Below are 25,211 nucleotides of genomic sequence, written 5' to 3'. Positions count from 1 at the left end.
CCTTTATGATTTTAAAAGCTTCAATCAAATTACTCCTCCTTTTACTGAGCTTGAAGAGATTAAGCATCTTAAGTTTTTCCTCATAGCTTTTATATTTCATACCAGGAATCAATTTGGTTGCTCTTCTTTGAACCTTTTCCAGAGCCTCTATATCTTTCTTGTAGTACGGTCCCCAGAACTGCACACAAAACTGCAAGTGTGTTCTAACAAATGCATTGTATAAGACAAGTATAACTTCCTTGGATTTATACTCAATACCTTTGACTATATATTCCAGCATCCTGTTGGTCTTTTTTTTACTGCTACAGTGCAGTGCCTAGAACCTGAAAGGCTTTGATCAACCACTACTCCCAAGTCTTTATACACAAATACCACAACTTTTGTTTTTGAGAATTATTTACTCACCAACATGTCGCTCATTAGCGTGACGAGATGGAAACAGAGGTGCATTTCCTCAGGCACAAACCCTTGAATGATTTTGATACACCTACTTCTTTGGATGATTCTTTTGATTGAATAATGTCTATAACTAATGGAATTATTGACCCATAGAAACATTCTTTTGACACGACCCTTTTGGTTTTGATGTCACCCTTTATTTCGACATGCCCTGTACTCTAGCCAGCAGATACTCCTGACTCAAGCTGTCCTCGGTGAAGTGATTACGTCATTCCCCTTTGTCACCGATTTCGTCTGCCAACGCCCGCCACTGAACCAGCATGGATTTGCTGTTATTCGTGGAATATCATGCATACTAAATGGACTTTTGCTGTCAAAACATTAGCTTCCACTAACCAGTACTGGCAAGGGTGAGCTTTTGTGGTAGTGACAGACAGTAATCTCCACAGTGACAAGTCTAGAACTGCTCAAGGTCAGTCTAGAAGCAGTAGATTACTTTATGTGAGAAATTCATGTTTGTTTTATAGAGATATCAATTATCATGTATTTTGCATTTAAGGTATGGAAACAACAAGCAGGAAATAAATGAGATTTCTTTGGAGAAGAACCAAAAAAAGAAACTCCATTTATGCGCAATGAATACTAAAATGACAGGGACAACCCTGCCATCTGGAGGACACTCCACCCAATTATGCAGTGGCCTGCAACACAGGCTCAGGCAGGGCTTGATACTCCATAGGGCATGCCACTACGCAAAGAATCTGTTTTTTTTTTTTAAACAGGAAGAGCAGCCCTACAGTTTCATTTAACAGCTTTACAGCTTTTGAAGAGTTGAATCCTGATGAACAGAATTCAAGAGCTCACCCACTAGGTGTTGTATCCTTGATCTGAAGCTCTCAACCTTAACTGAACCATTTACCATTAGAACTCTTAACAGCTGAGTTCTAATCTCATTATAAAATGTATAATGTACAAATAGTTAATAACGAAAATCTTTCCTGTTATGTTGCCAGAGGCTGTACATATGACACTATTCATTTTTTTAATTGCTTTTAATCTTACTTTTCGGTGCAAAATTCACCTGTTCATATGAATAGCCACTGGAAATATAAAATTGCTGTAGAAGCTGCTTTGAAGTTACTTGAAGTTTGTGTCCTGGCAGGTGAACAGAATCTTCTGTATCTGAATTATCCTTCATTGCGTGCTAAAATGGTAGATCAAAAACATACACTAACACTAAAACTGAAATAATATTTAAAAACTCTGGAAAGTGAATCTTTTAACATTTTATATCTGTGTATTCACTGTGAACAGGCCTTTAATGTTGTCAGCCAATTCTCTCTCCCCAGTAAAATGGGCAGTTTTGTAAAAGTTTATGCATTTAGATAATTCAGTGTGAATTCCAGCTGCCCATAATTAACACCTGGAACAATTAGCATGAGTAGTATTCTTTATTTTACAGGGAAATATTGGTAAGACAAATCCCAAATGATACTGAGCTTGTAATTCTCGATGACCTGACCGCTAAAAGTTTAAAGTAGTCTCCCTAGCTGAAAACTGATTATGATGCACTGTTGCCACATGTCTGGTCTTAGTTGGCTTTCAGGTGAACCCACGCCACAGATTCTCATGGGTTCTACTCACTTTATTATGCACAGTGAAACAGTCAGCAGTGTCAGAATTACTGATTATATATTGTGATTTCAGATCTGGGTGCAGACTGGTCAAAGCCATGCAAAGAGGAGCACTTCACAATGCACTCCGATTGCTGTAATGGGTGTGAATGTAGGCAGAATTATGGCAGTCTGAAGATGTCTCTCGCAATCGAATTCTGTCCAAATACCATTCTGAGTACTATAAATTTATTGCGATGTCCACTTAAATATACCACTTCAATGTCTCCCTCCCCCATTTTTCACTCTCTATTTCTCTCTCTCTCTCTCTCTCTCATTCTCACACGCATGTGTACACACACACACACACACACACTTTAATACAGAAAGTAAGACAGATATAAATAGATATGTGTATGACATTTTTGAAATTCAGCCAAGTCAGTGTTATATATACCAACACAGTGTGATGTCTGGTATTTCATTGTCAATAGAGGCAGAGTTGTAACCTCTCTCTCTCTCTCTCGCTTACTCTCTGTCTCCTTTCCACCCCTCCCCCACTCCTCTATTCTCCCTCGGTCTCTCCAAGAATACTAATTTGTGCATCTCAGCTTCACCTCTGCTTTAGATGACTCAAAGCACTGCCCCCGCCTCCACTCTCCTGCTTTCTGCCTATCCACCCATCCCTTTCTCCCTCCATCTCAGTGCATGTGAACTCAAGGAAAAAAAGATTGACCTATCCCTTTTCCTTTTTCTGTCTTTTAGCAAGCACAGACAATGTGCACAGCGTCAACGCAATGACATACACGTGTGCATATGTGTGCTTCGACTACACAGATAATTTGTCTTGTAGAATATTAAGGTATATAAATCAACAAGATCAACTAGGTATTATTGTGGATACATTTGCAATTTAGACAGTATTTTCAATGCATATGTTTTGTCACAGAGAAGGGAGGAGTGTGGCTGAGATGGTGAAAGAGGAGAGAGTGAGAGTGAGGGAAGACAGAAAGGGCAGCTAGCAAAAGATAACAGATAATAGAATACTGTGTTTTGTTGGCTCCCACTTCAATATTAAATCAATGTGTGTATGCATGTTTGGGAGGAGGAGAGGGTGGGGGGCGTGCAAGTGACTGTGTGAAACAGCTGTACTGCATTGTAGAGAGAGAGGAGAGAGAGAGAGAGAGAGACAGAGGACAAAAATAGTCCAATTTTATATCAGCATAAGAATATCACAGCGACATGACACAGACGTGTATAAGTAGTTACCATATTTAACACAGTTAAATTGTTCATCAGAAAATTATTCAATATGTCATAACTCACGTGTTTTTTTTAAATGAAGTTGGTCAATTTGAACATTGACATCTTGTATTATAATTTTCTAAGTACATTACTAGTGCATTTCCATTCAGCTATTTTCATAATATTAATGTAAGCTTTGGTTTGTCATTGACAATGTCACCTTCAAATTCAGCCTTACGATAGCAACAGTCCCATTTTGGTAAAAATAAAAAAGGAGGTGGAGATGGTATGGTAATAAAATTCTTTTTTCCCCCTCAACTCTCCTCAGACACACTGATTCACTTGGTCCGACTGACTGGTGCTCTGTGAGAAACCCAGAGAGAGAGAGACAGAAAGAGGGGGGCATGCACAGAGCGAGAAAGAGAAGGGGAGAGAGAGAGAGAGAGAGGGAGACAGAGAGAGAGAATGTATGGTGAAAGGGTGGTGCTTCCTTGCTTGTTTTCTGGGCCTTTGTAAAACCATGGGATGTATCGGCTCCAAGACTCTCAGTAAGGCGATATTTTTCTTCCTTTCGCTAAATGTTCGAAAGAGGGGAAAGGGATTAGCTTAATTGGAGCGCAGATTATAGGGGTGTGGGTTTCTATGGTAACATTTTGATAATGATGTCTGCCTTCAATGCTCAGGAGCAGATTGAGATTTGTATGGTAAGGACAGCAGGCTGCCGGTCCTTGTTATTTTTGATGAGGACGTTGAACACAATAGGTTGTTGAATGTGCCTCACGCTCCTGTATTTCTTTTCTTATTTCACGTTTGCATTTATGACAGGGTGTGTGTGTGTGTGTGTGTGTGTGTGTGTGTGAAAGGGGTGGAGTAGGGGAGGTGGAAGAAGGGAAAGGGTAAAAGAGACTGCAACCTTATGGTGCAGATTATTTACAGTGGTGACAGGTAAAGACAAATAGAGAGAGGGGGAAGAGGAGGGAAAGTCTGTTATTGGCATTGCTTAAATGGTGTCGCGTTACACACAGACAGCGATAGGAAAGCAGTGAGTGAGAGAGAGAGCAGTGTGAGAAGCCATGCTGAATTTCATCGCAGGAACAGACAGGAGAGCGAGGGGACAGAAAGCATGTGAAAAATTACAGCTCATATTATTCGGCTTTATCACCACGCCGTATGTATTCAGTGTTTGACATTGACATTGTGGTTAACCAATGTCAGCTGTGTTCTAGACGCCGGTGTATGTGGTGCACACAGTAACTGGGGTACATTCAGGTGTACACCGCATTTCTGTTTGATCATATGGCATATAATAAATAGCGTAAATTGAAATATGATCTTGAGTGGGTGTTATTACTGCAAGGCTAGTCAGTACAAATGCCAGACATGTAGGTCAATCCTGTAACTTCAATAATGGTTATGTTATTAACACCGGTAAATTAAAAGATAGGATCTCGTGTAATATGATAAATAAGGAGAAAATGAGCAAGCAATATTCTGGTGATATGATGAACAAGGACTACCTTTAGATCAACCTAGCTAAGCCTGTCAGTATGCTAATGATTTCTATTTTAAGCACGTCTAGTTTTATACTTATTGGTTTATTCCTGGAATAGCAGAGTAAAAAAGATCAGCATTCAGGCTCTCCTTTTTAACAGTTCTTAATTTTGCAGCCATTGCATTTCTGTGTGAAATTAAAGTGAGTGTGAGTGAGACGTAAAGGTCATTAAATATAATGGTCTGTGGTGATGATGGCTATGGTTTAGATGGCATATTTAATGTGAAATGGAGCTCTTCCATACATCTTAATCTGTTGTTCCTGGATAAAGTTTAGTGTACTGTGATACAGTCATGTTACAGGAATGGTCTGTTAACATCTGATACCATGTTTAATATGGTAAATTAGTGTACTATACAGAGAGAAGTCATTCATCTACAATACATAATAGATGTAATACTATGATACTATGATAAAATAGAATACTACAACAACCACTTTAACTGCTCATTTAATTTTTAAAATTTTAATAAGACATTTTACACTTGTTTGCAACACAGTAAAATCTCAGGTGTCTATCTTTGACCAATGTGGATTTAGCTGCAGCAGTACACTGTTTTACTTTATGTATTTTATATGACTTTTATTGACATGGTCACAAATGACATCGTGAATTTGCGGCCGCAATTTTGCCACAAATGCACAGCATGAGTTGTTGACTGTGCCCGAGTTATTTGCCAGTACTACTAAAGATTTGGTGAGCAGCGAGAGAAAATGAAAGACAGGTCCTGAGTGGAGAGAGAATGGCAAAGAGGTTCTGAGTGAAAATGGGTGCTTTCTTACTATTCCAATAATGGCATATGCCAGTCTGCCTATAGATTATTGATCGAATGTGTCTGTCTGTCTGTCTGTGTTTTGGTCAGCAAGTAGGTGATCTATCTTACCTTCGGCTCGAGTGACAGTGTATATGTGTCAGAGTTTACTGGCTTTGTTCAGTACTCTGCTGAATGTCCCTGTGATATTACATTACAGTTGGTTTACTTTCTATTGATTTCATTAAATCTGTTGACAGACTGACTTATGGGTACACATTAAACTGATACTCTTAGGCCTTGTACATGCGCTGCCAAAATATAGCCTAGATATCGCCTTTTCTGTACAACTGCAGAGGGTATAGACCATAATACTAGTAAGGCTTGTGTGCAGAAAATTTCATTTTGCAACTGTGTGCAAATTGTATTAAACTGCATTAAATATGGTGCAAGGTATTTAGTGAATCATAGTGAAAATAGTAATGTCAAAACAATATAATATTTTTGAAATTTTGATGAGTTATGAAATGTATGTGTGCACCAGGCCATTGCAATGCTTTTTTAAAATATGGTTGCCGTGCCAACTGCTTGCACATGGCCTCACTGATTCATATACCAAGCGGCTGACTCACTAACAACCCACTTTGACTGACTAATGCTTTCATCGACTGGTACATGGCTTATGCCTGCCAGACTGACAAATGTCTGAGCAAACTTGGCGGAGGACAACAAGTTAAAATGGGGTAGTTCAAGCACTAACAATGGTAAGAGTACTGCAGGTGGTTCAATCAAAAAAATGATATTTGAGGACAGGGAAGCTTGCATAACCTTCCATGTAGATGTGAGATGAGTATAGTCGGTAGCCCTGCATACATGGCTGCAGTATGACTTAGTGGCTAAGGCAGGGTTTTAGTTGGCAGGTATGTCCTTGTCTCACCACAAGAGCAGCTCCCCTAGTCGAATGGAATAAAAAAGTCATTTTGCTCTTGCTTTTGATAGCGCCACCCTCATTGTAGTTTATACATGTATAATTATTAGCTTTATTATAACAGTCATTGGGATGTTACTGCGAAATGTTCTATTTGTTTGGTCATCATTAAGGCTGAAAAAATTATTAAGGGTGACGGGTATGCAGAAAAATGATTCAGCTGCATTTCGCTCAAATATAATGCGCTAGTCACGGCGAGATGCTTTAAAGACAAATAATGTGTCAGCTTGTGATTCAAAGACAAACATTTTCCCGCGAAACAGTAGGATTGTTTTTTTTCTTTTTTTACACCAGGCTATCACTAACCACTGATGGTGGTACCACAGCACATGAATAATCTTACATGAGTTCTTGCATCATTTGCAGTGTTTCTATTTTCATTTTTTTTCCCCCCCAGCACCAGTTCTGCAGCATTGAACAGGCGAGCCAGGATGAGTCAGGCCTCTCCTGCTGAGTTTTCATTGAAGCGCATGTCAGCATGTGCGCTGGGGTGAACCCAAGGGTTGCCATTCAGCCCAGGTTGTCAACAGATAGATTCCTCTTTGTCCCGGACTTTAAACCTGTCAGCAGAGACCCTGCCCTGTCCACGGCGGTCGTAACTGTGAGGGTACTGAACGCTCGGCTGCTCGGGATTAACACGGCGTTTGTTGATCTGGGAAGCTCCTTCTGGCTTCGTTCCCTATCCACAGGGACACCCGTGTCCCGGGGAATTTAATGATGTCCTGCCTCTAGTCCTTTTCAAGTGATAGGACCGAACTGTCACAAATGCTGTTCTGCTTAATGAGCGTTGGTTTGCCCTCTGCAGTCTTCACTGAGAATATTATAACTATTTATGACGACTGGAGATCACAACACGTCCTTCAGTGTTTCTGGAAATTTCTGCAACGGTCTGCGCTCAAATAATTACAAGTATGGTGAATAAAGAAATTGGCCATCGTATCAGCTGGAGACGGTTTACTATTGGACTATTGGAGGGTGTAATTCTGCCTCCCCGTTTTTATACAGCATAGCAGTAAAGTGAGGTGAGGTGCTTGTTTTTATTGCACTCCAAGAAACCGAAAGGTGCAGGTGATAAACATGTTTATCACAAATAAGAGTAAATAAAGCGGTAAGCTGTGAGGATGAAGGCCAAAGGATTTCAGCACGTCTCGCGTTTTAAGATGAATACAAGCAGTACATCTGAGAAAAAGTACAATAGATTTGGCTTCCAATGCTAAAACTGGTGGATGGAGCACAGTAAATGACAGGCAAAGCTTCTCTAATATCAGGTACAGTGACGATCACTCGATGCAGCACAAGTCACATGACCCTTCATGGGCCAAAGTTCTTATGATAATAAAGGACAGGAAAATCATTAGGACACGAGACAAATGGGTTTTTAATTGAATTAGGTTTAATGATCTAATCTCTCCTACCATCCAATCTGCGAACGGACTAGTAATGAACACAGGACACTGAAAGGAGGCAGTAAATTCTCATATAGTTAGCAGTCAGCACAGAGTGTAACAGGTTTTGCTGAAAGACAGACAGTCTGGCTGAAACATGAGGCCCCTCTGTTGCATGGGTAATGAGAAAGTCAAAGAATCCCAGATAATAATCCCCTTCTGTGAACTTCTGTCCTGCCACTTGCTCAGTCCGCGGTACAAAGTTGTCGCTAGGCAGCATCTCTCTGCGGAATCCGTCTTTGCATTTGACTTTATTTCACTTTTCACTTCAAATGTTCCTTGATATGCATCTGTACATCTCATTAGAATTATAAACGATTTCAAATATTTTTTTAAATTTTTGTATGGGGCGTTGCTATTGTTAGCCTGTCGCCTTTCCTGCATTTATGTTATATTTTTTTGTGCAATAAGCAACAGCAGCATGTGCATTTGTGTGCAAATGAGTAATGCTCTTAGGGGACAGTATGTCCTTCATATTTATGAATATGACATTTTGGCTGGAGTCCATATCCCCTTAGATTGGTGTTTGTCGTTTTTTTTTTTTTTTTTTTACTAAACTGTAGAAAAAGAGAAACGAATGAGGGCAAAAATGAATGAGCTGGAATGAGCATTCAGAAACTGACCAGATGAAATGATGGACCTTGCCTGACAAGGCAGACGTGGTAGATGCCTTTGACATGCCTAGGCATAGTTATGTTTCTTAATCAGATGCAGACGTGGCCAATTCTGGTTCTGCACGTGTTTGATGTTATTCCGCAGTTAATTTTGAAATTATAGCCGTTAATTGCACAGTTAACTCAGATCTCCAGGGTTCATTGGTCTAAATTGGTAGCTGATTGTAATGAAAACAAAAAACATGAGACCCTGGTCTCTCGTGCCAGGACCACTGGATTTATATTTTTTTTACCCTGAATTAAATACATCCGTCTATCTATCCATTATCTATACCCGCTTATTCCTGGTCAGGGTCACGGGAGATGCTGAAGCCTATCCCAGCATGCACTGGGCAAGAGGCAGGAATATACCCTGGACAGTTCGCCAGTCCACCACACCATTCACTTACCCACTCATACCTATGGGCAATTTAGACTTTCCTAGCCTGCATGTGTTTGGAGTGCATGTCTTTACCCAGAGGAACACGGACATGGGGAGAACATGCTAACTCCACACAGAAAGGCCCCGGCCGGGATTCGAACCCTAGGTTACCCACTGCACCAACGCGCTGCCCACCCTGAATTAAATGCATGCTCAAACCAACATCCTGCCACCATTCTCTATAATTTACAAACTTTATCTCCAGAGACAGAATTCTGATTGAAGAGATTATCCAGAGACCACTCTTTAATTACACTCGGAAAAGTGAACCCTTTTCAAGTGATGTTTTAATTGAGATTAGTTGAAGGGAAAAGGGGACCCAAAGCCATTTATTGGCGCTTGAGAGTTGAGAGATGTATTCACCACTCATTTAAAGTGATTTTAATCCAAGTTTCAAATGAAAGAACAGGATATAAAATAGTCATATAAACTGAGTAAGAGAAAATGACTATTTTATATCCTGTTCTTTCATTTGCCAATGGGAAACAAGAAAATTAAATAATGTCCTGAATTGAAACCAGGCGTCCTGTCAGCATGAAGAAAACAAGCAATTGATCAAGTTAGGCAGAAATCATCAATACTCATATGGAAGTTTGAAATAGTTAAAAGAGATTGCATATATGTGCCTGTTATGGCTGCACCCTTGTAATCCCATCAGTTAGCAACAAATATTAATAGTCTTTAACATAGTCTTTAAAATGTCTTTAAAACTGTTTATTTTCAAAATAAATACTTACAATATTACGTCAAAGCTGGTCTGCAATGTTAAAAGAAATCTGTTTTATGTAGTTTAGGCCAATATATGTAGTAGGTTTTAATTATGTTTATGAGATAATATATTAATGCGTGTCCTTTTCAGTTTCTCACTCTACAGCTTTTTCCCCATGAAAATAAGTCAATTAAAATGCATGGCTTTATACGGTAAACCATACAGAACGTATTGAAACAGCTGAGGCACTGTATAGTCAGTTAAACGAGGGTTTCCAACCTGATATATAAAAATATTAATCACAACTCTGGTGCTGTTGCACATCTGCTGCCTGGCTTTTCATGCCTATATTTTTATCGAAAAATCGTTTTCTTCCAGATGAAACCGCAGTTGCAACATTTGTGTATAGAATCCATGCTGCATGTTGACCCTTGCACATGCAAAACTAAACATGCAAATCTTTTTCATCCAAAACTTTAAACATATAAATAATTTAAAAACGAACTGTATCTAAACCTGTATGTGGTTCAAGTGACATTAAAATAACAGGTGGCAACTTAAAAGAAGCTCAGTATGATAGCTCTAAATATCTTGTAAAGGTAACAGACATCTTGTGCATCACAATAAATGCTTGTTTGTAGTCATGGATGCCAGTCACCTATGTCACCTACTGTGTTTCTGGTTCCAGTGTGCTTAGCTACATTCTATAATGATCTAATACAAACATACATGCTTGACTCAAGTTATTGATCTTTCTGCCACTCGGCAGATATAAACGAACTTGTCTTTTCTTTCACCGGTTCAATGTGTGTGTATGTGTGTCTGCGCGTACTGATATGACGCACTTGCTGTCTAATCAGGTGGACTCTCTCTCTCTCTCTCTCTCTCTCTCGTAAATGTCTTTTATTAATATGATACGTGGTGCAATGTTTTATCGTATGTTCTTCCTTTTCTGTTTCCACCTTTCCTCCTCCAGTCGCAGATGGAGTTCCGGTACAGAAGGACGGGGAGCAGGTATGGCTGCTATTCACATGAAAAATCCTCTAATTTCCCACACTTCATCAGCCTGCTTCAGTTTCGCAAGTACACAAATTGTTACACTTATACCAAAATGTGATCTCCTGGCAAATTGGCACTGACAGTGTTTCCACATATTTCCTCGCATTGCTAATTTGCTGCTCGAGAAACAGCGATACTGCTGGTACATGTTCTTTAAACATTTCTTATGCCGAATTGGACGCAACAATCCTCTGTTGAAAAGCCGTTCGTGGTAAATCCGGAGACAAACAAAGCAAATGATTGATGAACATATTTCACATTTTGGTAAATGTCCTATACTCACATATCAGTACATATCTCAGATCTTGAAAATATGAATACACACCGGTCACCCTTCAATGGTTGCAGCACGCCAGATTCAGCTAGTATTCTCCAATATGACCAAGGGTAGTGAAGAAACTATTGTACAATGCAGCGGATGGACAATATTCAAACCTCTCACTTTTAATGTCTATAATCACAGCAGATACAAAGACAGGGCTGTGCACCTGTAGAAAGCATATAGATACCGCAAAACCTTTTACCTGACATGATTTCTTAATATTACGTGCATGTACTAAAATATATTTTTAAGATGGCTTCAAAGAAATAGAAGCAATTGGAAACAAACAATAGGAAGAAGAACAGAGGCTAGAAACCAAGCAACATAACTGCCTGTTCGTTTCTCAGATTTATGGGCACCCGAGGTAATGGTGAAAAACACTGCAATGTGCCCTGTTTGAAAACAGGCTACTTACAGCTAATAATTTGAAACCAAAAAAATCTTACTCAACATTTAGAAACAAGGCACAGTGAACACGACAAGCACCAGATAGTAAATATCATACAACACTTGAATATTTTCAATATGAATGCCTGGAAAGGCACAGTTAACTTTCTTTTCAGTTGGAGTAAGAAGTGGCCCAGTACAAAAACCCATTACCATCACCGAGGAATTAATTCTGCAGCGATTAACGTGCGACCGCCATTTAAGGCTAATCTTAAGTGCCGAACTGGTACCAAGTGGCCTCTCTCTGATGAGACAGCGCCTTAACAATATCAAGCTTTATTAGTGAGATTTGTCTAGGCACTAGCCTGTTGAAAAACACCCAGAGCAGCTTTCTCCTAAAAGACAATACAATGAATAGTAACGTAGATGGTGGGTTTACAGCCTAGACGGGACACACGGACTAAATCCATGAAAGAAGGTCCGCACTGAGAGCTGTTTCAAGGCAGCAATCGAATGAGCTCTTCAAAATTATTGATGGTGTTATGCAGTAAGCTGTACTGAAAAGGTAGAATCGCATTTAGAATTTGTATTGATGGGGCAAAGGAGTAAAAAAACGGGGCCTTTGTGCTTAGATAAAGAGTGACCTTACGATACACTGTGTGTGAAATTGCACTATCCACCAAAAAGTGTTAGCCTCCAGGTGACCAATGTTCTGAACCGCTGGACATGCTATAACCAATTTCACCAAAACTGTGAACTACAAAACCTTTTTTTAAATTTTTTTATTTTGCTCTACAGTATTCCATGAAATGTTTTAATGCACAAGGGGTTGCTTTTATATCGCAGTTCTTGACAGTTCTCACAAAGAAACATTTTTGACCAAAAGTGTTTGCACCAAGAGAAGCGCTTTGCATTTTCCTGGAGACAAACAACATTTCGCAGAGCAATATTTACAGGGAGAAAATTTCAGACACAAACCTTTGGAACTGGATTACCAAGGTGACATCGTTTAGAAAACGAGGGTTTTGAAGCAAGGAAACCTAGGTTCTCTCACTGCACGGTGCAGTTCTTTTAAACAGAATAATGGTAGGCAGAACACACAGAGGAAAGAAATATGAATCTGTTCTATAATCTGAGAGTGATAAATAAGGCACTGAGCTTCTGTGTGGCCCGACAGGCAACTCGTTGTCCCCAGAAACTACTCAAAAGATTTTTTTCCTGACATCATGACGTCAATGCTTTCCTGAAATCTGTTCAGAACCACCCCCACACCCCAAACCAGATGATGATTTCAGCACATTTATGAAACAAGAATGCATGGACATGACCTTGAATTTTTTGCAAGGATTATAGCCACAGTACCTGCTTACAAATATAGAAAAGCTATTTATATAGCAGGTAAAATTATTTAGGTACTTGCTCCCTTTGGCAACTTCTTATTTGTGCAAAAATAAGATTCTCTGCAGGCGCTTCAATGAAGACAAAGCACTGAACTCTGCTCAATGTGGAACAAGAACTAAGGGAGGCGATTTCAAAGTTTCAGCACTTCCACAAAAAACCAAGCATTAATAAGAGCATAAGCCATTAATTAAAGACAGTTCTTTAGTTATACTGTAATTGTATTGATTTGCCTCTTTGTCTTCACTGTGATTTTTTGAGCACTGTGCTTCTCCTCGATGTTTAATTTTATTGGTTCTTTGGGTGCTAAAAAAACCCTTTTGAAGCACTGAGGCTGTTGGTATTGGTTGGCATGGAGTTGATTGTTGGGCCAGCTGTGTGACTGTCAGCTCATTTTCAGCAGTGCTGGGAATGGAAAAGTGCAGCTTTAATCTAAAGGAGGAGGCTCTGATTCAGTCAGCGAAACAGCAAGGCACATTATCCGTGTGTCAGCCTTTTATTTTTATTTGTATTATTCAGTGTAGGCTGTAGCAAGGTGGTAGGGTAGGGAAGGGTGGTGATGGGATGGAATCTCTTGCTTTGCTGTAGATCACCCTCTACAGCTGGATTATCATGGTGTTAGGTATGACAGGAGAAAAATTAAAAAGGTGGGCTCAGAGGTGGGATCATGAGTGTATGCTTGCTTAATTATAACAATTCATTCCTGGAAGCTTTGTTTGGATCATGTTTTTAAATAAATGTCGACGATTTCTTTACTCATCAGGCCGTGTTCGAGCGCCATGGATGATACTGATATTAAAAAAAACTTTATATTGATATAAAAGCCAGAAATAATAGATAAACAGTTTGTATGAGAAAATAATGAATATACAGTTGGCATGAGAAAAGTATATTCACTGAAACCAGTCGCTGAATGGTGTGAATTTTCGGAAAGTTATATGATGGTGACGCATGTCTGAATTACATTATGAATCATACTCCCTGTTGGACGACATGCACCAAAAATAGCCCTGGCCTACTGTGAAGGAATTTAAAGTAATTTTTTAAAGTAATTATACTGTACCTGAAATTTGTCTCTGGTGCTTTGATTGATTAGGGATTTGCATACGGACTTTGGTATTTTACCTAAAGACTTTCACACGTGCCATTCTGTTTGATTGTCAGCTGTAAAATTCAATGTGAGACATTTGTTCGGATTTACATTTGCTAATGCTAAATGTTTGCTGTCAATGAGATACAGGATTTTTCAACAATTCCACACTTGCAAAGTTGCTCCTGTGGACAAACCACACCTCTCGTGAGTTACGTCTGTTTTGCCTGTATGCATCGTCAAAAAAAAACAAAAACAGAAATCCCTGCCAAGTCATGCTCTTCATGTGCAGCCAACCCAATGCCACAAGGCTACCTTTCGACCTTGGCTTAATTAGTTCAATTAGTTAATTTGCAAACACCTGCAAAGGTTATGAATTTAACCATCTTAACAGTCCATTTGCAGATTTTAACATTTACATTTCATGCAGCTCTTGCTGTTGCTAAAGGTAGCAGGGGTGCAGGATCTGGCATTGTGTCTCAGGACTTGCTGGTAATAAAGCTACTGCTTTTGTAACTGCGGAAACTGCAAACTGTCACCACCAATGGCTGTGCTGCCTTTACTGTGGATTTTTATATGTCATCCCAAAGAAAAGCACTGTTGCCAAGCTTCTCTGATTTCTATCTAAAATAGACTCCCTAAGACTAGAGTTGTAAACAACATTAATTACAGTTAAAGAGAGAGACTCCATTACTCATAGCATTCTCACTGCTATATAACTATGAACTGATCCCTCTTTCAACCCATCCCTTTCATCACTCTGTTTTTCACATCTTTCCCTTCCTTTTTCTCTGCTTTACCTCCCTGAATCATTCTGTATCTTGTCTACCGTCTCTTCTGGTTTACCTTTTACTCTGCTTATGTTCGGATCCCTCTCAATCTGTCACCCTTCACCTCTCTTTCCCTCTTTTCCTCTTCTCTCTCTCTCTTTGCCTCTGTCTCATCTCTTCTTCTGCTCTTTCCCTCAGCATGGACGTACAGACTTTTCATGGGAAGGACTCAATGTAAGTCCCTGGGATTATCATTTCTGCGTCATACATTTGTTTTTGTTTTTCCTGCACTCATCTTGTATATCTCTCATTCCTCTTCTCCTTACCTCTCTGTCTGCTGGTCTCTCTCAGTGCAGTGTTAGCATATGGTTACATGTAGTCTAGCCAGACAGTGTTAGCGTACTGTTATAACACTGTGATTTTTCATCAAGTGCATTCAAGTATATTATGGTTAAAATTGAACATACCAAACAAAATAAAACAAAACAAAAGTCCCTGCCCGCAAAGCAACTGCCATACCGATGAACTGCTAAACCCGATGAGAAATATGTCAAGTGGTGTTACATGGTATCTGAAGCAGTCGTGTGGTCCTGTGTCCAGTCCTGGTTTTTCAAATATTATGTACAGCACCCTCCAACATTATTCATCCCCTTTGTTGTAGGTGAGCAAGAAAGGCAATATAAAATCAACAACACAGCTTAGGAGCTGTATCTTTAAATATGAAAATTTGTATTAGAATAAAAATACACAATTTTACATTTTTTGAGCACACACTATAGCTGTACCGTTTGTTTTATTCAGCCATTTCTGCTTTTTCATCAATACCGAAGGGTGCGGGTAATTTTGGAGGGCGCTGTGTGTGTTATATTGATTGAAACCTTTTCTCTCTAACTCAATCACACATTTTCTGCTGTGTTGCTCTCTCCATCCCCGTCACTTTTTCTTTTACCATACTGCCCCTTCCTCACATACCTCTTTTTCTGCATCACCCCATCATCTTTAACCTCTTACTGATTTTATTTTCACAATTCTCCATGTTGCCGGTTGCTTCTCACGGCTCCCTGCACTTATTCTTCTGGAACATTCCACATAATCCATTGGTCTCTCTCTTCATCCTCCACTCAGCTCTCAATGGAAGACACCACCTCCATCCTCCCACGCCTGAAACGAAACTCCAACTCCAACTCCAACTCGTATGGGATTGGTGCTCTGGCTAAGTCCTCTCTGTCAGGTGTGTCAGGTGTGTGTCTGTCCTGTGGCTGGTAAACTGACCCCATGTTGGCTCTAGCCTGGTGGGAGCAGGAGAGAGGCGATGGAGCCAACATGGTCCCCCCGGGGGTACCCTCTTATTACATTCTGCTTCCATTGATATTGATTATCAATGACTATTTCAGTCATTGAGAGAATCCAATCAAACCCAATAATCAGAGACAATAACAATACTTTGCCAAAAGTGCATTTCCATGTGGTTTGTTGCATAAATGTGGTGGAAATGTAGTTGTTCTGTATCTGTAAAGTGATTGCATGTGATAGTGTTCATTTAGTTTCCGTCTATGTACCTTTCAGTGTTATATATATATTCTGTACTCCATAATTTTAGATTTGTAATCAAACAATTCATGTATGGTTAAAGTGCAGATTCTCAGCTTTTATTAAAGAGCATTTTAATACATTTTGTTTTTGCAAAAAAATAAAAAATAAATAAATAACAGCATTTTTTTATACATAGCCCCCCACCAACAAACCATAGCGCATTAAGAGAACATGAGCTCTCCAAAGGGCCTTTCAGGCGTATACCCAAAAAAATTTGACTATCAATTAAGAAAAGCAGAACACTTTGAGTTCAGTCCCTAGTGCCTGTACCAGTTACATATCATGACGCCATGACCAAGACATGTACTATAATGATTAACCAAAATGTATTGAATTACTCTTTCTATTAAAAGCTGAGAATCTACACATGAACTCATGTACATTATTTGATAGCAAACCCTAGAATTGTGAATACTAGCCTAATAAAATAGAATAACTTAATCATTCATCTTCTGATAATCTCAAATTATGGAATCATGGAAATAATAATATATAAATATATCTTATCTCTGATTACTTCCAAACGTTTAGGCATTGTAATATGAGCATCATATCAACAAGCAATTGAAAAAACAACCTCCATTACCTGCTTCACATCACTTTTAGCTTTCAGCAACCAACAAGTACTGTAAAATACTCCTGGGAAATTAAGCCATGACATTCAAGTAGAAGATAATACTATTAGCATAGCAGCACCAAAAACCCACATCCACAAAATATTGGCACAGCCATTGCCTAAGTGCCCACTGTGTCATGAAAAAGCATTGTCCCTCTTCCTGATTCCCTCTATTATTGCATATTCTTTACACTGAATGGTTTCAGATCTTTAGGCAAAATGTAATCTTAGACAAAGGGAAACTGAATGAACACAAAACACATTTTTTAAAATTATTATTTCGCTTATTTAATGAAAAAGTTATCAAACACCCATGTGAAAAAGTAATTTCCCCCATAAGCTTAATAACTGGTTCACCACCTTTAGCAGCAATAACTGCAGCCAAACACTCATGTCTAATATTACATTTCATCAAAAGATCCAAAATCATTCAGCGTGACAAATATGCAATAATAGAGTAAATCAGAAAGGGGCCAAATATTTTTCATGCCTCTGTAAGTACATAAAATAGATTTTTAACTATTTCTCCTCAGACTTCCTTTATTCACCATTCACTTACTCAACAACCTCTTTCCCCCATCACCCAATCCTTGCCCTTGTGTGTCTATCTTAAATCCAAACTCTCAGGTGTGACACGGTCCATGAAGGACAAAGTGACCAAGCCAACAGCAATGGCCCAGGGCCGTGTGGCTCACATGATTGAGTGGCAGAGCTGGGGCAAACCATCTGCCGGACCAGAGGGGGGTGCAGGCCGCGCCAACCTGACTCGCGAGCGGGAGAGACGGCTAGAAAACGATGCCTACAGTGACTTGAGTGACGGGGAGAAGGAGGCACGCTTTGCAGCTGGTAAGAGAGAAATTGAGATAATTGGGATACAATCTCTATCTCTAAAGCTGACATTCAACATAATAGTATAATGATGGAGCCATCAGTCTGAACCAACACATTATTTTCCGTTTATTTTAACATTGGACCAAAGTTCCCCTTCAAGAGACCTGGTTCATTCATGTTGCATCTTTTCCTAGTTCCTTCTGCATAAATATGAATTTAGTATTTTGTAAAAATTGAAAATGATCTATACATCGTACACTAGCACTGTCAGATCTCATGACTTTAAGTGCAGCTGGCTGAATGTCAAGAAATAATAAATGTGTATGTATAGAAATGAGCAAGAAATGGATACAGCTTTGGCCTTTTCTACAAGCCTGTGCAACCCATTACAAATGGAATCTCTTTGTGCCTGCATTTTATTTAAACTGGCAACACTCCTGCAGGTGTGTGCAACTGAGTGAAGTGTTGCATGATGGGATGGAAGTGATGAAGCTGTATGCCTGTGACAAAGCCGATATTCTAAAATAATATTGATGACATGAATTTTATTTGAACAAATGACAGCATATTTTATCTGTGTAATATGTAGAAATGGACCCCAACTTCGCACCCCAAATCTCTCATGGCATGAATTGTACTGAGCTCTGAGTGCATGGCTGTATTTTTATGTTTGTGTGATTAGCAATATTATGAATGTCACATTGTGAATTTAACAAAGGCACTGTTCAATTGTAATAATTTATTTTTAAATTGACCTTAATCATAATCCTGTTTGCTGTTAGTAATTTGCCATTTGCTGCTTCTGCAAAATGTGTGCAGTACATGCTGACCGTGTTGGATGCAGTGCAGTCCTGAAGGTTTCTCTGTACAGCATATGTCTCCCATAAAATACATTTTCCCAGCACGTTTATAATCAACGTTTGAAACTTCACATTATGTGAAATGTCTTTTGCCAGTTGTTTTGCAATTTCTCCATTTTATGGAATTCATCCAGTGTTATATTAATAGCTGTTGTTCTGATCAGGCTGAGTCATCTGTATAAATTAGATTCAGCAGGAGATTCAGCACAGTTCACATGGGGACAGTGCTAAAACTCTATTTACATACTGTTGTATTTCTTATGCGGTTCTCCGTGACCGCAGAACACAGTCATCATCGTGAGTCATCATGACTTATTCACTTCTTCAGGAGTGTTGCAGCAGTTTGCTATCTCAGGAGCAGCCCTGCTGACCTGGAACTCTATGGAGGGCGACAGTCTATGCGCAGGATCCAACCAAGGCAGCGTGGGCCACCTCAGCGATGCCAACCAAGAGAGCATAACCAGCAGAGGTACGGCCTCATGCAAAATGGCCACCATATCTTTCTTTGCTAATTTTAATACCCAGTGTTTTTATTCCTTTTCTCCACATTTGGAATTCCCAATTGTATTTGACGGCCTGTCTCGTCGCTGCAATATGTTCTGTCAATTTGGGAGGGCACTGACAAACCCAGGCACCCATCCAAGGCATGGGCTGCCAAGCCTCTACGTTTGGCAGGCACCCAAATAATCAGAGTGTTTATAATTTATCATTCTGTATGTCAGATGTGCTAGTGACTACATGGTTCATAGCTATGACATTGCTGTCTTTATAACTCGTGAAATTGCTGCAGTACAAGTTGTTTTGATGCCAAGTGCCCTATTTAACCCCAAGATCTAAGGGTTTTATTAAGTGTTATTTTTAAGTACTGCATATTATTGAACATATTGTATAATACAATCTCTTTATCTACAATTTGTTCTTGGACTTACATTGATATTAGCTCCTGGTGGCAAAATGTATTTTTGCCACCAGGAGCTAAAATTGTATCAATATGCCTGCCAACCTGGATTAAGGTCAATTTCATGTCAGTTCAGACAATTTAAAAAATGAAGTGAAATTCATTCTGTTAGAAATGAATCATTTAGAAATAATTTTTTTGGAAATTAATTTCAATTAACTTCCTGAATTGAAATTGGAACTGACCTCAATCCTGCTGGTAACTGCTCAGTATTAAATCATAGACCAGTGCTAAGCTGGTCTATGATATAATACTGAGCAGTAATGTTACAAGTCTAGTTCTGACTATTGAGCAGTATTTCCAGGCTGGCTGGTCAAAGTATTACACAGAGTAATGTTACCAGTGCTAGCTCAAGATTAAGGCCTAATTTTCATGCTCAGTAGCTGACAATTCTAAACAGATGAGTAAGTTCCAGTGCTAGCTGTTAGAAATAATCATTAGAAATACATGTATGGTCTGGTTAATCCACAGTAATTGCCTGGTTAATATATGGAACTGACGTAATGTATCAGGTAGCTGTCAGATATAATATGCATAGTACCTGCGCTAGCTGGTCTATGATATAATACTGAGCAGTAATGTTACCAGTGCTAGCTGATGCTATTTGGCCTCTGTTTTCTCTCTCCCAGATCAAATATTACACCAGTCTGCAGCGGAGGTGTGGCCTCACACATACGTGTCTCAGGGCCTCTACTGTCTCTCCTCCTCTGATGCCTGGGAGCCAATCACGGATGAGCCCGCCGGGGTGGCCTCCCCCAGCGGCGGGTCTTACGTCATGATGGGCGGGACTCCCTGCGAAGGCTACGATGGCAGCGGATCACAATATCTATCCCAGCAGCAGCAACTTAACCTGCAGCACAGTCAGCTGCAGCAGCTCCAGCAAATACAGCAATTCCAGCAGCATCAGTTTCTGCAGTATCAGCAACAGGTGAAGAAGAACTCGATCGTTTTCCTAGTTTTCCAAGTTTTCCTTCGTTGATGAAAAAAATAACATTTATCATTTGTCATTTGTGTCATTTGTAATCTGAAATTGCATTTGGTGTGATGTTTCATTTTCTGCAGTGTCCTTGTTTTAACTAAACATGTTGTCTTGATTCTGAAATCATCTCAAGTCACTGGACCACAGGTTCCAGAGAGCCACCCGCTCCCTGCAAGCCACGCCCAACAGCACTATCCACAGTCTGGGCCCTCCCACTCACCCACGATTGGCTGATTTGTGGGGGATGGGCCAAACCGAGGTGTTTCCGGTGGATGCTGGTGGATATGTGGGCGTGTCAGCAGTAGATGGGGAAGTGATGTCGACCAATGGAGTGGAGGTTGGAACAGAGAGCGAATGTCTGCTGCAGAAACAGGAAGAGGAGACCCAGGTGGGTGATTTTGTCCATATTTTTTATTGGGCAAAGCCTCTGTTAAAAATACAACCGTTAATGCTTCATGGTTACCTCAGGCTTAATGTGTTGTTCCTTCCCTTTAGTATAGAATGTTATGGATGTCACAATTTTTGCAGGTGAACTTTGGACGAAATATCAGTTGTAGTCTACTTATTGTACACTAAGGTGGTTTGTGTCTCTCTGAGTGGAATTTGAATTTACGTCCGTTTTAGCAGATTGATTGCCACAGAGGGAATACGTCCAGTTACAGAGTACATTCTGGGGATTGGAGACAGGAACGGCTTGCGAAGACTTTCACTTGGTTTCAACTAAACCTTTAAGAAATATCTTAAATGGTTCAGCAAAGCTACCAACACTTTCTTTGATGACTCATTTGTAGACTGGAACACTTGAATTAGATTATTTAAATGCCAAGCTTGATTTATTACTTATTTATTGAAAAGGGGGATAAAAGTGAATATTTCTCTATGGTAAAATCTAATTTTATGTAAAGTAACCCTCTGTTCTTAGTTCATGAAGACATATTTGTGATGTTCAGTGTTTGTGTTCTTTAATATTTATCACTAGGACAGTTAACATGACAGACAATTATGACAATATAAAAAATTTAAAAAACAATTGTGCTTATATCTGAAAAGTAGATATTTGTGGCAGATGGTCTGATTATAATACCATTGTCTTTTTTTTTTAATTACATTTTATAATCACCTTTTTTTGTAAAAACAAGCAATCATTGGTAATTATGGCTAAATTAAGTGACCTTTAACTACATTCACATTTATTATAAACCTTCTTATACTGTATATACACAATTTTTCCCCCACATGCAATATTAATAGTGAATGCATATTCTTTTTAAAATATGTAAATTTTGCATGTTTTTGTGTAACTTTCTTAATTGTAATCACATTTGAAGTATTGATTCCACTTAAGAAAGCTATTGGAAAAATGGAAGGGTAGGTGAGTAGAACAAGAGAACAATTGCAAGAAACTGTAATTGTTACCACAGTAAGCATGCGCACCAGGATGCCACTGACTCCTCATATATGTCTATTACAGCCATGTAGAAACATCCCTCATTTTATGCTGGTTTTTTAAAAGCATATTTTACAATTTACAGCATCGCCCCGCCCCTTACAGCCAGCCTAAAGGTACTCAGTACATGAGTACATTATAATTTTTGCAACCTTGGATGCACATTGCAAAAAAAAAACAAAAAAAAAACAGATGTTGGGAATTGTACTTCTCTCCACATTCACTGTAGTCCTATTTTCAACCTATGTAGAGAGTTGACTCCTCTTTTAGAATTTTCTTGAAGTCTTGGCAAGAAATGTATGCTAATTGAAATTAAGAATCACTTTAACGTGCAAGTGAGGATCAGAATTAGGTACCTGGTTCATTGCATTGAGAATTTGCATGGTCAGCCACCGTCTGTCTATAAATATGGAGTAAGGTGGAGAATGTCTCTTGTTACTTTGCCTTCACGTTATTGTTTATATGTGATTTCTGCTTGAGGGACAACATATAAGGAATGTTTACCTTTGACCCTTCAGAGCCCAGTAGAATTCTATAAATATTTATCAGAATGTTCAAAGGAAGTACATTTTTATACTTTTATTGAAATATTTTTGATATTACAGAGCAAGTTCATATTTAAAAAGAACCATTAATCTACTGTATCTGTATCAAGTATTTCCACTATGTGATTGCAGCAAAGCCAAGCAAACGTGTACTATAGTAGGCTAGCACTCTTGCTAGCTAGTAAGAGCACTAACCTATACAAATACAGCTATATGTTGTTGATACATTCAACATATACTGCATTGTTTGGCTTTTGCTTGCTATGTTTATGACAAGCTATTATGTTGTAGAGAGCATCTCACTGGTCAGGTGACTAGCCTGCAAAAAGAAGGTACATCCTGAACATTCTAGAGAGTGCCCCTCGCACCAGCCTCTACAGGTTCTAAAGGGTTAAAGGCCTTTTGCTGTTGCCTCAGTAAGTGTGACAGAGCTTTAATTGTGTAGGTATTGATTAATAACAATTTTTGCATGTTGTTTTTAAAGGCCATGTGCAGTGTGAAACGAAAATAGAAATATATATTTAAAAAAAAAACATTTTTTCACATCAATTTTATACAGTAGTAAGGAGGCACAGATATACATATATATACCTTTCATGTACGTCAAAAGGTCACCTCCTGTTGGAGCAATACTGGCAAAAGACACTGGATTTTACAGTAAGCATTGTAATCCGCCCTGTAAAGGAGAAAATGCTGGTCAAACTGCACAGGGACTAAAATATCTCTGTTGATCACTACTCTTGATTACCAACACTTTATTCTGATTTAAATTTCATACAGGAAGAGGAAATTCCATCATGTACAGAGCCTGAGTCTGTTACTCTGACCCCACCTTTGCCAAGTGAAGAGATTCCCCCTACTGAGGCCTGCAGTCCAGGACAAGCACCAGAGTCAATCACGGAGTGCAAAACCTTTGATGTCACTTCCTGTGTTGTACAATCCTTAGAGGAGAAGAATGAAGGGGCTGAAGTTGAGGCAGTTGCTGTGGCAACCAACTGAGATGCAAGTTAATGCCAGAGACTAACAGACACTGACTGATGAAAATAATTTCTGAAATAATAATCAAATGGATCAAGGTATTCTGTTCCTTTCCAGGTATTTATCCTCTGTGTGACTGGTCAAATTTTAAAGACATTTTATGAGATGGAAAAGACGGACTGAACACCACAAACGACTGATGGCTCTGCGTATCTAGGATTACGCAGGGGCATTCAGCGGCATGGATGAAGATGAAAGAGAGAAAGGAGATAACAATACCAGCGGCACCAACGAAGGTATGACAGCGTGGAATAGCGAATGCCAAAAGTAAGTCATAAAGTGCATGCATAAGACTCAAGTCTGTCACCATTATGAATATAATCATGACAAATTATAACAAACAATTATCATTTTTAATAAACCAAAATGTGATATGTACATGTATAAATGGTCATAAAATATATATTGGCAGACATCGTTTTTGAATATCCCAACCGCATATGAAAAGATCCCTATATATCTGTGGTTTGAATTTAAATACCAGGTACAAAAAAAAAAAAACTGCTGCCCTGTTCATGTCCTGTTCACTATGGCCACGTACTGGTGTATTTAGACTGTTCTGTATTAGCTTAATGACTTTAAAATGGTCAGTTGCATTAATTTCATTTATTATTTGTCGTTTTAAAACAAGTTTTGTCCTTGCTTCTCATAAAATTGGACACATTTATGTACAATTAATTTCAATCCGGCAATTAATTCCCTGATCACCTTGTGTACATCCTCAATGAATATCTCCTCAATTAATAGCATACAGTAAAGTGCGTGAGTATTTGGACAATGACACAATTTTTGTTGTTTTGGTTCTGTACTCCAGCACATTGGATTTGAAAAGATGAATAATGAACATGAAGCTAAAGTGCAGACTGTCAGCTTTAATTAGAGGGTATTTGCATCCAGTTTGGGTGATCAATGTAGCAATGTAAATGTGACAAAAACCAGTCATAACATGATGGCAAAGCCGTATAAAAAGAGTGGTCGTGTGCAATTGTACTCTTGCAACGTTTTCTTCCATAGAGTAAAAGCAGTATAACAACCCTCATATTAAAGAGTACTCTACATGCAAATGCATGCTCACTGCAGTTCTACACAGTATTTTATTATCCCATCTGAATTTTAATTTTGTTATTGTCACTAATTATACACACTGCGACATTTTTTCTGACCATGTTAAAGCACAACAGTTCAACAGTTCAGTTTGCTTTGGGAAGGGACCCACAGAGAATTGCACCGGGCCCAGAATTTAGTGCTACACCCCCGGAGTATGCTAACATAACGGGTACTCCCCCTCACCATAGGGTCTTGATAAGAGTGACAGTTTCCTTTGATCAGTTTGCATTCTTTACAGATTTTTGTTTTGCACAGTCTGACATTTTGAATGATTTACATTTCTTATCTTCAATTTTTAATTGTGGGTTCATGGAAGGATTTGAGGACACATGCTCCACAATTGTAGAAATGGTAATAAGAATGAAAATGGGCAAATAATTTATTAGCTGATACGAGTACTATGAAACCATTAC

General features: G+C 39.0%; 1 protein-coding gene across 6 annotated transcripts; it reads left to right on the top strand.

Moving 5' to 3' along the window:
• Positions 1–3,595: 3,595 nt before the first annotated feature.
• On the top strand, positions 3,596–24,862 carry LOC135261583 (uncharacterized). 6 transcript variants are annotated; one of them, XR_010331991.1, is made up of 10 exons: positions 3,596–3,805; positions 10,775–10,812; positions 15,023–15,058; positions 15,950–16,064; positions 17,661–17,879; positions 19,053–19,193; positions 20,312–20,610; positions 20,795–21,049; positions 21,289–22,033; positions 23,434–23,518. XR_010331991.1 is itself a non-coding variant. In XM_064348059.1 (9 exons), exons 1-9 carry the CDS (start codon positions 3,727–3,729, stop codon positions 23,650–23,652), a joined length of 1,392 nt encoding a protein of 463 aa, XP_064204129.1. In that variant the 5' UTR covers positions 3,600–3,726; the 3' UTR covers positions 23,653–24,862. The 6 variants fall into 6 exon arrangements, 4 of the variants coding, with proteins under 4 accessions (XP_064204129.1, XP_064204128.1, XP_064204133.1 ...); XR_010331990.1 differs by having other exon boundaries at positions 21,286–22,033; XM_064348059.1 differs by lacking the exon at positions 21,289–22,033 and having other exon boundaries at positions 3,600–3,805; positions 15,950–16,055; positions 23,434–24,862.
• The last annotated feature ends 349 nt before the right edge of the window (positions 24,863–25,211 follow it).

The sequence above is a fragment of the Anguilla rostrata genome, chromosome 8 (genome assembly GCF_018555375.3).
Source record: "Anguilla rostrata isolate EN2019 chromosome 8, ASM1855537v3, whole genome shotgun sequence".
NCBI classification, from domain to species: domain Eukaryota; kingdom Metazoa; phylum Chordata; class Actinopteri; order Anguilliformes; family Anguillidae; genus Anguilla; species Anguilla rostrata.
The sequence above is the reverse complement of the archived record's forward strand: the minus strand, read 5'-3'. Positions and strand labels throughout refer to the sequence as shown.